The following is a 14,638-nucleotide window of genomic DNA, read 5'->3' as shown; positions in this document are numbered from 1 at the left end:
GACCTGGGGGCGTGCCCGGGTCGGGGTCGGGTCGCCCGCAGCCCCGGGAGCGCGAAGGGCGGGTGTGGGAGGAGCGGCCGCGTGGGGAGGAGCCGGCCGGGAGGAGGCGGTGCTCCCGCGGGCCGAGCAGCGAGCAGCGACCCGGCGGCCCTGACCCCGCGTCTCCGCGGAGGGCGAGCGCTGCTGCGGACAAAGGAGCATGTCGTTGCGGAGCAGGACGGGTCCTCGGGCCGCTGGGAGGCTCGGACCACCGCCGGGCCCGCCTGGTCCCGCCGTCTCCCTCTAGGCCGGTGGCGCCGCTCGGCTCGCAGGCCCGGCCAGCGGCATGGAGCCACCGCTGCTGCTGCCGCTGGCGCTGCTCGCCCTGCTGTGTGCAGGAGAGCGCCGGGCCGCGGCGCTGCCCGCGGGCTGTAAGCACGACGGTCGGGCCCGGGGTACCGGCAGGGCGGCCGGAGCCGAGGGCAAGGTGGTGTGCAGCAGCCTGGAGCTCGCGCAGGTCCTGCCCCCGGACACGCTGCCCAACCGCACGGTCACCCTGTGAGTAACCCGGGATGCTTCCTGGCCTCTTTCTTGGGGGGAGGTGCGCCCAGTGGGCGCGGGGGTCTCCCCTGTATCCACGCTCCTTTGTGTGCGCGCAGCGGCGGGCGGGGGGTGGTGGTGGTGGTGCTGGGAAAGCCCTTTAGCTTAGCGTGGGGACCAGGGTGGCCGATCGCCCTCCCAACAGTCCCTGCTAGTTTGCCAAGAAAAGTTTTCGGGGTTCCCGGGCGCGCCCCATGCCATTCCCTGCTTTTGCGCTGCCCCGGCCGCCGAGTACCACGTGAGGATGCAAATAAACAGTTGGTGAAGTTAAAGTTCATTCATCCTGGCTTGGGGCTTGTAGAAAACACCGTGCGTGCTCCGAAGTGTTCGTGGAAATGAAGTTGCACCTGAGGTAGAGCTTGCAGGACCCTTGGGCTTAGGATGACTCTTTGTGGTTTCTAAACCCATTCGGAGACCTTGCGGTTTTCTGCCTTAACTTTAGTGCTCTTTCAGAACGACTTCTAAAGTAAAACTACTAATGTCTGGAAAAAGTGAGATAAAAGTTGTTTAAGGCCATTTCAGCTCCATACTACAGCCTGAGAGCTCACACTGGAAAGCTAGGAACTTCGGGATTGAAAACTGTTTGTTGAGAGGCTGGGGGGACTTTGAGTTTTCGTGGTAGCTTTCCACCTGGAAGGAAAAAGTTTAGTCTTGGAAACGCACTTCTTTGTGCCAATTGGACTGAATCATTGGCCCAGTGACTTTAGATTGTGTTTTCTGTGAACGATGAATTGGTTTGGAAAAGTTTAGGTCAGAGTGTTTCTAATGGATATTTTGTCAGACTGAAATATGAGTCCCTGAGCTTTGTGTCCCCTCTATATTGTTTTGGTTGGTTTCTTAAAAAAAAAAAATCAAGGCTGCCACTATATACACATAAAGGCAAAGGCATGTGTGATCTTTGAAACCACATGAAAGTAGGATTTTTAATTTAGCCCGACTCATCAGAAGGATGTTTGGTGGGTTGCTTACAAATAGATTGGCAACAGGTTTGTTGACTCATTCGAATCCTCCCCTTTCGTGTCCAACTTTTTTTTCCTTTTTTTTTTTTTGATAAAAAGACATTTAACACAACAAACTGCCTGTTTCCTTTGACACTGGTTTTTAAAGATGGGCAAAGTAGTTTTTGTTTTGTTGGTCTCTTACCGACACAACAGGTCGCTGTTGTCCTTGCCATTTGGTGGTGGCAGAAGTTGTATTTATTTAGTTTTTGGCCAGATGCTTTGAAGTGAAAAGTGTGGGTACCTTAATTGCAGCCTGAGTCTGGTGGAGAAAGGCCCTGTGTTGGAGAAGTCCCTTGTGACTGTAAAAGTTAGTCACACAAGTGACTTGACTTAAGCAATGACTTGATAAACACTCAAATGCTCGGTCAGTGAGTGACTCTCAGCTGGATTCCTGTTTATGTCCAGTTTTTCTTTAATGGGTCAACTACATGTAAATTGTTGAAAAAAATGGTGATATTGTAGAAAATCACTTTTTTGCCTGTTATCCATTGCTCTAGATTTTGCATGAGTGTAGTAAGACCTTTGAAATGTCATTTTGATACTTTAAAAAAAGTCTGAAAGCTGTTTAGATGAAAATAAAATTAATAAAGTTAAGTGACTAGGAGGAAGTAATTAAGGATCATTTAAGCTGATGAGGAACATGTTAGGGTATTGCAGGCCTGCTAGAAGGCCTTATAGGCTGCTTACTTTATTTTGCTAGGCAAGCTATCAAAAGGACTGTGGGTAAGTGGAAGATCCAAGTTCCCATAGTGATCTGGTGTCTGGGTCCTGGTCCAAGATTCTTGCCCTGCAGTTGAGGTGTTTCTCATCAGAGACCCACATCTGCCTCCATCTCCCTTAGTTCAGTGCCCATCGCTTTGAGTAGCTCCTTGGTGGAACATGTTGTGTGGGAGTTTGGATTGCCTGTTTTGTTTCCTAAGGCTGCTGCAGATTGCTACACACTTGGCTTCTTGAAGTAAATGTATTCTCCCTCAGTTCAGGAGACCAAAGTCCAAAAGCAAGATGTTAGTTTCTCAAACTTTAGGATAGACTCCTTCCTAGATTCTTTTGGCCTTTGATGCTCTTCAGTTCCTGACTGGAGAACTCTAACCTCTTCATCTGACTCTACCTGACTGTCTTCCCTTGTATCTTTGTGTATTAGGTGGCTCTCTCTCTCTCGATCTCAAAAGGAACAGACATAGATTGAACTTAGGGTCCACTCTAAGGTCAGGATCATCTCATGGCAGGGCCCCTTATTTCATTATACCTGCAAAGACCTATTTTCCAAATGAAGTTACATAGGTAGAGGCAGTTATTTAGGGCTTAGACAAACGCCTCTTTTGGGGAATCACCATGTATCTCTCTACAGCACAAATATAAAAACAAGATCAGGGGTGGGGTATAGTTCAGTGATTGAGCATGATAGGCCTGGCTCGAACAGTGTTTTGAATTTGATTTCCACCACTGCAAAAATAAACTTTCTTCTTGAGGGATGCACAGGTATTTGGAGAACAGTTTCTGAATAAATCTTAGAGCAGTATGGAAAGTGTTTTATTACTGGGATGCACATCTAAGCAACAAGCCTTAGTGCTTGGTGTGATCTCAGGGTCTAAAGGTCTTGAGCCAATTCTGGGAAAATAAAGACAACTGAAGAAAGTAGTGGACATAGTGAGGGAGTCGGAGTCAGCGTACTCCTCCATGCCAAGACTCTCAGAAGGCAGTACTCAGGATGCTGTGCAGTTGGTGGCACTGGAATGCTAGGGAGCAAGTGTCCATTGCCTGGATGCTCACAAGAAGGAGACATTGGAAGATAACAGACTCTCTGGTTTAGTTACTAGGCCCCCAGTGTGTGTGGCCAAAGGTTTCCAGTGAGTTGTCATGCTGCTGCAGACAGGGAATTTAATTGGTTCGGGTTGTGAGGATGACAAAGACAGGCCAGGTTCCTGTTTGGTGAGGAACATTACTGTAGCTGGATGATGTTACCCCTTTCAGTGGTGTGAGTAAACAACTCTCACTTCCAGGACTGTATTCATCAAAAGAAGTTGAGCAGAAATTGTTGGCTTGACCATGCTTGTTCCCAGGTTCTCCTCTAGGACTTTAAGGGATTACATTTGTTTATGAATATTACATCTGAGCTGACCAAAAATTACCTGTATTTAATCGTTTTGCAGGAAACAAATTATTTAGTACCTTCCCATGTATTATATGAAATATTCAATATATTGTTTTGAAAGTTCTGAGAACTTCCTTGGTTGAAAGTTTTACAGGCTTAGCCATGCTCTTCCATATTTGCCTTTACAGTGACTCTAGGAGAATAAATAAATTAGGAATTGTCACTTACCTGTGAAGTCTGGTTTTCTTTTAGATTGTTTGATAAATGAAAAGAGTGTATGGGTTTTATATAAAGTGTCATGCTGTTTTCTGTCATTTGACAATTATTTAGACATCTCTGGTATGACCTAGTATAAGCTATAAGAAGTAGAATTCTTAATTCTGGAACTTAAACATTGTTAGAGGGAAAGGACGGGATAGTGGGAATGCTTGGGATGAATGTACAATTAAAGAATGCCTGTAATTATACAGTAAGTTCTGCATTGCAGACTTTCCCCATGTTTTAGGAGACATGAAACTGAGAGAGTTCTGGGTAGGTATGGAGTCACTGGGAAGCATTTTTTTCTTTCCTGAAAGAAGTAAGGACTTGAGTATGGCCTCAGGGAGCAAAGACTGGATTAGAGGACAGCAAGACTCTGCTGGGCATGACAAGATGGACTGGTTGCCTGGCCTGTCGAGATCTTGTGATGGGCCACTAGGTTAGGGATAGCTGAAAGACAACGGCTCTGACACACCTGTATTTCATGGACCTGCCTTGTTGGAGTATTTGGGAAAGAGATGAGGAGGAAGGAAACTAGGGGCTGTTGGAACCAGAGGAGATTGAAACAGAGCCCACTCTCCTGGAGGAGCTAGTGAGGCTGATGGAGCAAAGAGAAAACAGACCATAAGAGCCCAAAGAAGCGCGTATTTCAAGGTGGGAGAAGCTGCGTGGTGATGAGGTGCCCAGAGATCATGTGCAGACAGACCAGGACCAGTGTTTGAAAGCCCTTCAAGAGCAGCACCTGTGCCACACATGTGGAAGATGCCAGGCTGGGTGGCTTGCAGGGAGTAGGGGGTTGGGGTGAAGGAAAGCAGAAGGGTGCAGTGTTCTTGAAGGATGTGAGTTTCCTGGGGAATATGAGGGTGCACTGACTAGGATTGGAGGACAAATGCCGAAGGACAAATGGTGGTGGAAGGAGAGATGAAGCTGAGCATGAGTGGGGTGTGGCTTTTTTTTTTTTTTTTTTTTTACAGCAGGGACTTTCCCTCCCTGCCAGAGTGATAAGACACAAGGTATAACCAGGCCTAAAGCAGCAGTAGGTGGCAGGGAGGGGGTCTCCTCCCCTGCATCTGTGTTCTCAGAGAACATAGGTGAAGGAAGAGGGTTGAAGGAGGAAGGTGGGGGGGAGGAGTCCATTCAGAAAGTGAAGCCCTTGGGAATCGCATAGAAGTCTGTAGGGTGGGTTCCTATCCAGTTCTGTCCCACAATGGGACTTAAATTCAGAAGGAAGGAGCCAGCAGGCTTGCTTTCCCCAGTTGCCTTCAGTCTGTAGCTCCAGCTCCCTGTGGGTAGCAGGCTCCTTGCTAATCAGGTGAATATAGTCACAGAGAAACAGTGGTTTTTATGGACCAGCCCTTCTCCCCTTTGATTAACCTATGGTGATCCCAGGTAGCCACTGGGTAAGGTTGCTGTCTTTGAATTCAAAATCTTGCCTCCAGCCTGGTTTTCCTACATTCAGCCCAGATTAGGTTTTCTTCCTCCAGGTGTCTTCTTGCTGCCCTAGCGAAAAGTCAGAGGAGTCAGTAGGAGGGAGTCTGGTCCATTTTTACTCAGGCTTCTGTCTAGCCAGTGTGCCTCTCATTGTCTATGGACAGAGAGCTGTCTATGGAACTCAGTGACTTTCACCCTTGCCTTGGCATCCCTGCTCTGGTAAATTTCCGATCCTTCACAGTCTGACTCAACTTATGTGAATTCTTCACTGACTGTCCTCTTGACTTTGTTTTTGTTTTCTCTACCTTTTTTTCTCCTTCCTTTTTCCTCCTCTGCCCCCTCCCCCCAATTCCTAAGGCCTCATTCAGGCTAATCACACCCTAGAGCATGGAGATACATTCTGTCCCACACTTTCCATGATACTGGATAGCCATGTACGTAGCCCTGAAGGGAAGGATTCGGAGGAGACCTCTCTGACACAGCAAGTATTCTTTATTGGCAAGCATATTGTCAACAGAGATTCAAGAGTGGTTGGTGGGAAATCAGCAACAGTGGAGGCTGAAAGAAGGATGTGAATTCAGCCTTTCACACTGTTAGAGCAAATGAGGGCATTTATTTATTTTAGTCTGGCATAGTAATGCCTAGCTGTGGGACCTATGATTCAGAAATGGGTGTAGTAGGTGCACCTACTGTTACACTTGACCTATTTGATATTACATAGCAACCCAAATTTCTACAGCGAGTACTTTGCAGAAACACTGCAGAATAAGGGACAGACTTACGCATTTTTGGTCCTTGAATGCCTATCTTAAGTTTTTCTGATATGATGTTAAGGTTTTGCATAATCCTGCTCCCAAATCCTGTTGCGTCTTGCCTGCTTGGAGTCCTTCAGCATCAGGAGTACAGGAGAGCAGTTGGTAGGTTTGTCAGTATGCCACGTCAAACACAAAGGAACCTGGGAAAGTTTGGAGATGTTTGTTCCAGTGCTGTCCCTGCTTCTGTCGCCATGAACTCGTAAAGATGGGTTTAAAAAAACAAATAAGAGCAGAAGAAGCAACAAACAAAACAAAACTAAAACTCTTGAAAGTAACTCAGAAAGTGACCTAAGATAGGGACCTTCTTTTATTATTTGTTGGGCTTTCTTATTGGCCTCTACTCTTGGCAGTTTTCCTGCCTTTGCCTCTTCAGTGCAGTACTTAGCTTTGCTTTCAGTCATTACAGGCTTGCAGCACCATGAATGGTGGATTGGTTTCTTAAACTCAGCTGTTTCTTGGGATGCTGTTTTCTGTTCTGTCTTGACTCTGGAAATCTTATATTCAGAGACTACAACAAATGAATTATTAACATTTTTCCTGTAAATAGAAGAAACTCAACTATACAGTACTGTAAGTTTTAGTGGCATGTTAATTCAGTCTTCAAAAATTAAAAAGCTATACGTGCAAACTTGGTCTTTAAGATTTTGATGGTTGCACAGCATCTCGGTTTGATTTTAATGTTCTTTATATGGTTTATGTTGCATGCATGTTCAAGTTCAGTGTAACACAGAAGGCGATTTGAAAAGCAAGAAGGTCCCTCACGGTTTGGTTCTGCCTTTTGACCGAATTTCCATAGATTTTTGATGTCCAGGAAGGAAATCTGGCATCTTGGGGTGACCTTCACAGGCTCTCCTGGGTGGCCATCACTCATAGCACACTGGTGTTGGCCTGCCTGGGGAGCAGACATTGGCTTTGCTTTCCTACTGTTTTTAGTGAAACATTTCTTGTCCTCTTGATTCTTCCCGTTAAGACCCTGAGGAGGTCAAGTACAAGGTCAGACCCCAGCCCAATGTGGAACCTTGCTGTCCTTCAACCCACAGCCTCTTCCTCCATTTCCTTCTTGCCTGCGGACCACAAGCCTGAGATTGAACATGTGCCTTCCCACATACAGTGAGGACTGTCCAAAGACTAGAATTTGCTTTTACTTTTCTTGGTAGTAAATGTTCATATTTATGGTAGTTTCAGGTCTTATCTCTGGACTTGACTTTTTTATTATTTTTTTCCTGTTAGATCAAATCTATCCTGATCTTATGTTGCCATTCTGGAGCTCTCCCTCTTGCCTCCTAGCTGCACAATATCTGTCTGTCCTGCCTCTCCTTGAGTGGATGTGGCCATCAGTCCAGCTCCTCAGGATGTAAGTTAACCCATGCTCGCCCACAAGCTCATGTCTCACATTCCGCTGAGATAGAGCAGAGTATGGAGATGGTTTATGGGGCTTTAGATGTACTAGAGGGAGCTTCAGTTCCTAAAGGGAGGTTTGTAAGACAGGTTTAGGCAGTTCTTTGCTGTAGGGGCCCAGTGAGGGATCCTTTTGTTCCATTGCCCATGGCTGTGTTGTTCTCTCTTTCTTGTCCATCTCCTGGGCGCAGAGTCTCTCTGCAGTTCTGCCTCTGACTGTCTCTGACTTGCAACATCTAATCGTGTCATTATTCGTGGAAGTTTCTCCAAGATTTTCAGGCTAGCACGTGTCACACACAGGTGGTGGTAAAGTAAGATGGTGAAGGATGCTCCAGGCCTGTATCCCAGCCCTGGACCAATTGTCTCCACTTTCCTGAAGCCTGATGGGAATGTACTGTTGGAAACTTATTTGCATCACCCAGGAGCGTTAACTGTTCCCATTCCTGGACCACAGGACCTGAGTTCTGATGTAGTTGTTCAGGGATAGGGCTCCAGACATTAGTGATTTTCCTTGATTGAAATGTCACCTGGGATTAAAAACACATTATAAGGTATCCTGGCAACCTTAAGGGTTAACTGTAGTTACCAGCTGTCCTGTGCTGCAACAAAGGAAGATGGAAGAAAGAGCATAGAAACAAATTGAGGGCAGCTGCCTCTGGGAGAGGGAGGGGGGAGGAAGAGGGGCTGTTCTAAGTGCAGAAAAGAGGGATGAAATTAAGAGACATTCCTGGAACAGTTGGAGAGCTGTAGGCTGGGGCCTTGTTCACAGGAGGCTAGTTTGCAGAGAGCTAGGCATGGTATCTAACATTGGATTTCACTTTAGGTTTGTGGGTGAGGGCAGGATGTTGTTAGAGATGAGCTGTGGAGATGAGGGAATGAACTTGAAAGGGCCAGACAACTGCCACAGTTTGTCCCACTGGTATCTGACGGCCTTCTGTGTGTTTGTTTTTGGATGGGCAACAAAACAGAAAGCATCCCTACTCAAGGTCCTTTTAATCGCTTCCCCGAGGTTTAAAACCAGACATCGGTTCCTGGCGTTACTCAAGGTCTAGTTTCCACGCTTGACCCTCACAGAGCAGGGACTGTCCAGTCAAGATGATGAGTCACTGGAATCGTGGACAAAGTATGATATGAACAGCTAGTTGCTAAATGAATTCAAGCAGTTTGAAAACTCGGATTCCCCACTGTGAAGAAAACCACGAGAGAAGAAGAAATGGCAGACGAGGATTCTGGACTTTACACAGTCCTCACCGTGTACGGGAAGGCACAGATCAGAGGGGCTTGCTGTTTACCGCTTGCAGATAGGTAGGAAAACGAAGATGAGGATGCTCAGGGTAGCAGGAGATGAGGGTGGGGGTGGGTGGGGTGGGCTTAAATTTAAATTCAGTAATATAGCTGCACAGGGCTGAGGTCTGATTTTTTCTCAGGCTTTAAAAGAGAAACAAAAATGTTAAGTGACTGGTCTGATAAAAGAGAAAAAAGAGAGATGATTTAGTTTTTAATTTGGTTTAATATAATTTAATGTATGGAAGGATCATTCGTGTTTGGCCAGCTTCTCTGAACATTTTCTGATTTTTTTTTTTTCCTTCTTGACACATGAGGTTTGCATGGAGGTGATGTGTGAATTCCTGGTCTGATGTTTATTCCACCAATTTTTTGCTGTTTTGGCTGACCTGAAGGCGGCACTCCTGCAGACCTCCTTGTGTTGTTGACTTCACAGTTGGCAGGTGTGCTGGGGACATGGCTGGAGATTGCAGAGGACAACACTCATTTGCCACGCTGTGAATCAGCTCAGCTCTCGGGCATGTGCCAGTTGCTGTTAGCTCCTTATCAGTCCACTTGACTGGCATTCTCAGTTCTGGATTTAAACACAACACAAATCTTACATCTGTTCTTTGTGTGCCTTCCCATCGCCTGCCTTGTTAAGTTTAAATCTGGTGATATTTCTGCATTTGTCATATTCTTCCAGACTGTTCACCATGGGTGTGGGGGCAGGGCACAGCAGGTCTGTAGAGTTATGTATTCTAACCAAAGAAGGCTGAGTTACTACCCTGGCAGTTTATTAACAACTTTCACTGATCTTATTAGCGTATTGCCCAGTGACAGTGTCACCATAGCAAGAAAGAGAAAAAAATTTTCCCCCAAGACTGGGTTTCTCTCTGTAGCCCTGGCTGTTCTGGAACTTGCTTTGTAGACTAGGCTGGCCTCGAACTCACAGAGTTATCTCTGTATGTGAAAGTGCTGTCCTGCCCACCTGTTGAAGATTGGCGCTTGCAGACTGATGTTTTTCCAGGGAGGCTAAGCATGTTGTCCTCTGGAGTTGGAGGGAATGGAAGGTTCCTGGGGTCATTTCCTCCCAGATCTCAGTGCCTCCCCTCCCCACTGCCATGCGTTGAGTGAGTGGTGTATACATGAGAATTCCGTTGGCACGCGATATGAAGACATTTCTCTTTTGGGATGTGTGGTTCCACTGTGTGACTGGCCCCATCCAAACTACTGTCCAGGACTGCTCTGCTCCCTCTGCCAGGAACGCGTGCTTGCTGTAGGACAGTTAACAGGAGGACTCCTGTGCTGGCCTGGCATTTCAGTCTAAATCCCCCTTGGATTTAATTGAAGGAAACTCTGAGCAGCCTCTCCCTGGAATGGTAATGAAGGTTCACTAACACAGTGCTAATGTTTTCTTTCTTTAGGCCTGCTTGATTCAGAGTCTAATTAAATTGATTCCTTTCCCATCAAGATAAGACTTAAAGAACCTTCTTGACTGTTCAGTTTTTCCCATCTTCTTATGAGAAAGGTGAATAAGCGATCACAGTGTTGAAGGTGCCCTTTCTGTTAGTCTTATCTGTTTTTTTTAATGTTTTTTTTTATTAAGTATTACATAGAAGAATATATCAAATAGTGCCTCCGTAAGCACAGATGTTCTGTCCTTGGGATTAGTGAATAGAGCTTTGAGGCTCTCCCAGGTTGTCCTGTTTTCCTTCCTCAGGTGCCCCGACCTGGATGAATCGTTTTCTAGATCTTCTTTATGAGGCTGTCTTACATTTGCATTCCCCAGCTGCGGGCCACTGTTCCTGGTCACTCCTTAGTGTGATTGATAGGGTGATGCAGTTTATATTCTTAAAAATACTACATTCTGTGTATGAGCCAATTCATTGTAAACGTCCATATAGTCCATAATTGATGTTATTGCATAAAGTGATATATGTTATTTATCTATGGCATATGCATGTATTGTTACTCGGCAGCTTCTTGCTAGAGATATGTGTATGTACTCATGTGAGTGCATATCTGCCTGTCATGTCTCTCTCTATATTTATTTCAAAAACTTTCAGCCGAGTGTACCAGGAGGCACAGATGGACGCTTTCCGTTTTTAATATTGGTTTTTGTTTGTCATTCTCTAAGCCCAAGTGTAAGCTCTTCTTCCTTCATAGCCCAGCTTAAGACTTCTAATGTTGTAATGGGAGCTTGGAGTCTGTATTGTATGCTGCTGAAAATGAGTTAAGCTCATCTTGCCTGGTGTATTGTATGCTGCTGAAAATCAGCTAAGCTCATCTTGCCTGGTGCCCACCTCCTACCTGCTCTTTGCTTGTGTTATGGGACTTGCCGTGTTTCTGTGGAATGACCATGCTTGCTGTCCACACTCTCTGACCAGTCTGTATGGGTTCCCGTTGGTCACACTGATCTCGGCGTCAGCCTCAGGCACAGGAGCTTTCAGTATTTCTCTTTATAGGGAGCTCCCAGTTCCCTGATAATATCAAGTTGGGCTAGGGAGGCATCTCTTCGTATTCTTAGTGGGGATGGGATGGTAGCCAAGCCTTGGAATTTTCACAGCAGGCTGTTGACAGGTGAGAGGCCAGCTTTACCTCCTGCATTCTTCCTCTGATGGTGCAGTGCCTGTCTCTCCCAGCCACGCAGTTCTGGTTGCTTCCTGCCTTTTGGAAAGCATGCCTTTATCTTTCGCCTCCGAACTTCTTGCATGGTTTGTGGAGGTGTCCTTGGCTGGTATGTCTCTCCGCCTCTGTTCAAAGTTCCCCAAATATCCCCTGTAGCACCATGCCGCATGCCCACCCTGCTCCATTGCTGAGCTCCGTGAACCTCACTATTTCCTTCCGTCTTCCTTCAGTCTTAGGCAGTTGCGCTCTGGTTTCCGCCCCCTGCCCTCGCTCAGGCTGCCGAGAGTGGAGCTCCTGGCAGCCCCACAACATTCTCCTCCTTATTCTGGGTCCTTTACTTTGACCACTGCATTTGAAATCAGCAACTGAATCCATCTTTTCATCTCAGGTGACTTGGGCTATACAGCAACTAGAAACAGTCGGCGTGGTTTCCCTGCCAAGATAAATAAACCCAAGAAGGATAATGGCCTTTGGGGCAAAGGGGTAGGTGTCATGCGGTGTGAACCTTGGGGAAGTTTAGACTGTTTTATTCCAGATTATTTTACATTATTTCTTGCTTTAAAAAAAACCTGGATAACTCTATTAGATTTGATTTTTCAGGGCTCTTTGAAAAAAAATTACTCAAATTCCCCCGTTTGTGGTAATGGGCTGTACGAGTTACACGTTTTTGGCAAAATATGTGACAAAGCTCTAACACACTGAAGGAGGTGTTCGTTCTGAGTCACAGTTTGAAGGAAGGCATGGTGGCAGGAGCTTGAGGTGGCTGGTCGCATTGCATCTAGTCGGGAAGTAGATGGACACTAGCGTTCAGCTCCGTTCCTCCTTTATACTCTGTCATGGACCCGTGTCAGTGGAGGGGCTGCTGCTCATGTAGGGTCCTTCCTCACATCGCGGCTGTCCTAGCATAGGAAGTCCCTCACACATGGACCCAGAGCTTTGTCTTATGGGTGATTCTAGACCCTGCCAGTCAGTATTTCCCCATTTGTTTTCCAGACAGGGCTTCTCTGTAGCTTTGGAAAGCCTGTCCTGGAACTTGCTCTGTAGACTAGGTTGGCCTCGAACTCACAGAGATCTGCCTGTCTCTGCCTCCCAAGTGCTGGGATTAAAGGCATGTGCCACCAATGCCCAGGTGGGGAAATGATGTTTACCAGCTACCCAGGCACCCTTAGCCCTGTCATGTGGACACAGAGCATTCATCACCTGAAAGGTTTCTTTCTTCTCAAACTGGTTTGGTAATTACCTTGAACTGTCAGGGCTTGGGGAGCCTAAGGTGTGTGTAGAGCTAGCACCTTGATTTTAGAACCTCATCATCTTTGGCTAATTTTCAGGTTCTAGAGATAAATGGCATCTTGATACTTGTCAGGTAGTAGCTACTGTGTTCAACAAACACTTCATGAGCAGCAAGTTCCTTGCTCTGTCAGATTTAACACGGGGCTGGGGTGGGGTGGGGTGGTAGGGTGGTGGTGGTAGCACCCATGATTTACAGGTGTTCCAGCTGAGGCATAGATGGGAAATTTACCTTCTCCATTACATAGGCTGCAGGTTGCAGAGCCTGGCTTTGGGGCCTTTTCTGTGACTCCAGGCCTGTGTTGTTATACCATAAAAGCAACCATTTGGCAGTAGGGTTGGCTGTAACTTTGTTAAGTAGTTGACACAAGAGACTGGTGTACACTGAGCAGGTTCTTTAGAGATGGCTGACTGATGGAGAGACAGGAAATGAGAAATTGCACTTAGCACTTAGGCCCCAGTGGCCATCTGAAGGGAAGAAATTTACTATCCCCTTTTCTCTGCTTGTAGTAGTTGGGGGAGTGACCAGGACAATCTTGCTTAAGTTTGTAATGTAGTGTTGCCTATTAATTAGGTCTGCTCTGCTCATGTGCTTTCTTGAGATTGATGGTTTCATCCTGGAATGACAAAGGACCCTACCTCAAACATAGCTGTCCTGTACTCCTAGGAGGACTAAAACCATGGCAGGGGGGCATAGCTTCCTTTAGTCTTCATTGGAAGTAAAACCTTTACTGCTCTGCCTAACTTTTAGGGAAGGTTCAAGATTCTGTGATTCTGAGGTCCCTGTTTAATAATGAGGAGGAAGCAGAGGAAATAACACCAGACTGTATGGGTTCAGGGAATTCACACTGACTTTGCCAAGTGTGGATCTTAGCCTTTGCCTATTATTACTCCGGCCTTCAGCTTCCCTAACAGGGAAGTGAGGCTCTGAGCTAGATTGCCCTTAAGGGCTCTTTAAATGCCAGAATTCTGTGAATTTACATAGTTCACAAAACCCAATCAAACCTGACAAGATCACTGAGGTGTTTTTTTAAAAAGGCACAGACGTTAATGAAGCCCCAGTAGTTTTATTAGAAGGGATTCATTGCATCATTATATGGCGTTCACACAGTAATGCAGGGGCTGTCTTGGCAGAAGCAAGCAGGGAGGGCTGGAGAGGGTGGGGGTGCTGTGATTGGCATCTGGCCTGCCTGCTTCCTTCTGTCTTTACTCACTGCTCTTAGCTGCTCTAATTGCCCCTCACTTGCCAGTTGAGACTTGCTCTCCTTCCCTAGGGCTAATCCCAACACTGGGACCTTGAGCTGTCCCTGTGTTAACCAGATTTCTTTCTTGTCTCACAGTTCCTGTCTTTACTACTTGAGCACTCGAGCCCGTTTAGCATGTGAACCCTGGTATATCCCCATTTCTTCCTTCACCACAGGAATACAGATTTTTAAGTTCCAGCTCCGTGAGTAACCCAGGCTGCTTGTCTGAATTTCTGAGCTCTTGGGGAATGTGTGGGCATCTATCAGTATAAAAATCACAAGCATTTTTGTTAGGTAGTAAGTGGCCACTCTCTCTCTCTCTCTCTCTCTCTCTCTCTCTCTCTCTCTCTCTCTCTCTCTCTCTCTCTCTCTCTCTCTCTTTCTCTCTCTCTCACACACTTACACACTCACTCTTTCACACAGTCTCACACATACTATCTCTGTCTCTCTCACACACACACTCAACTCTATCTCTGTCTCTGTCTCTCTCTCTCTGTCTCTCTCTCTCTAACTCTGCCTCTGTCTCTCTCTCTCTGTCTGTCTCTCTCTGTCTCTCTCTCTCTCTCTCACTCACACACTGACCTGGGCTTTACTCAGGAATTCTCCGGTCTCTACCTCCTCAGCACTGACATTACGTGT

General features: G+C 46.4%; 1 protein-coding gene across 2 annotated transcripts in view; it reads left to right on the top strand.

Annotated features, from left to right (window-relative positions):
* Positions 1-106: 106 nt before the first annotated feature.
* Positions 107-14,638, top strand: part of Adgra3 (adhesion G protein-coupled receptor A3) — a 96,085-nt gene continuing 81,553 nt past the window's right edge. The window contains exon 1 of one of the 2 annotated variants that reach the window (XM_040747066.1): positions 107-537. In XM_040747066.1, coding sequence (XP_040603000.1) covers positions 326-537 — 212 coding nt within the window. In that variant the 5' untranslated portion in view covers positions 107-325. The remainder of the gene's footprint in view (positions 538-14,638) is intronic. The other variant, XM_040747067.1, reaches the window with a different exon arrangement.

Source organism: Mesocricetus auratus, unplaced genomic scaffold, assembly GCF_017639785.1.
Source record: "Mesocricetus auratus isolate SY011 unplaced genomic scaffold, BCM_Maur_2.0 Super-Scaffold_100006, whole genome shotgun sequence".
Classification (NCBI taxonomy): Eukaryota; Metazoa; Chordata; class Mammalia; order Rodentia; family Cricetidae; genus Mesocricetus; species Mesocricetus auratus.
Note: the sequence above shows the minus strand (reverse complement) of the source record. Positions and strands in the feature narration are given on the sequence as shown.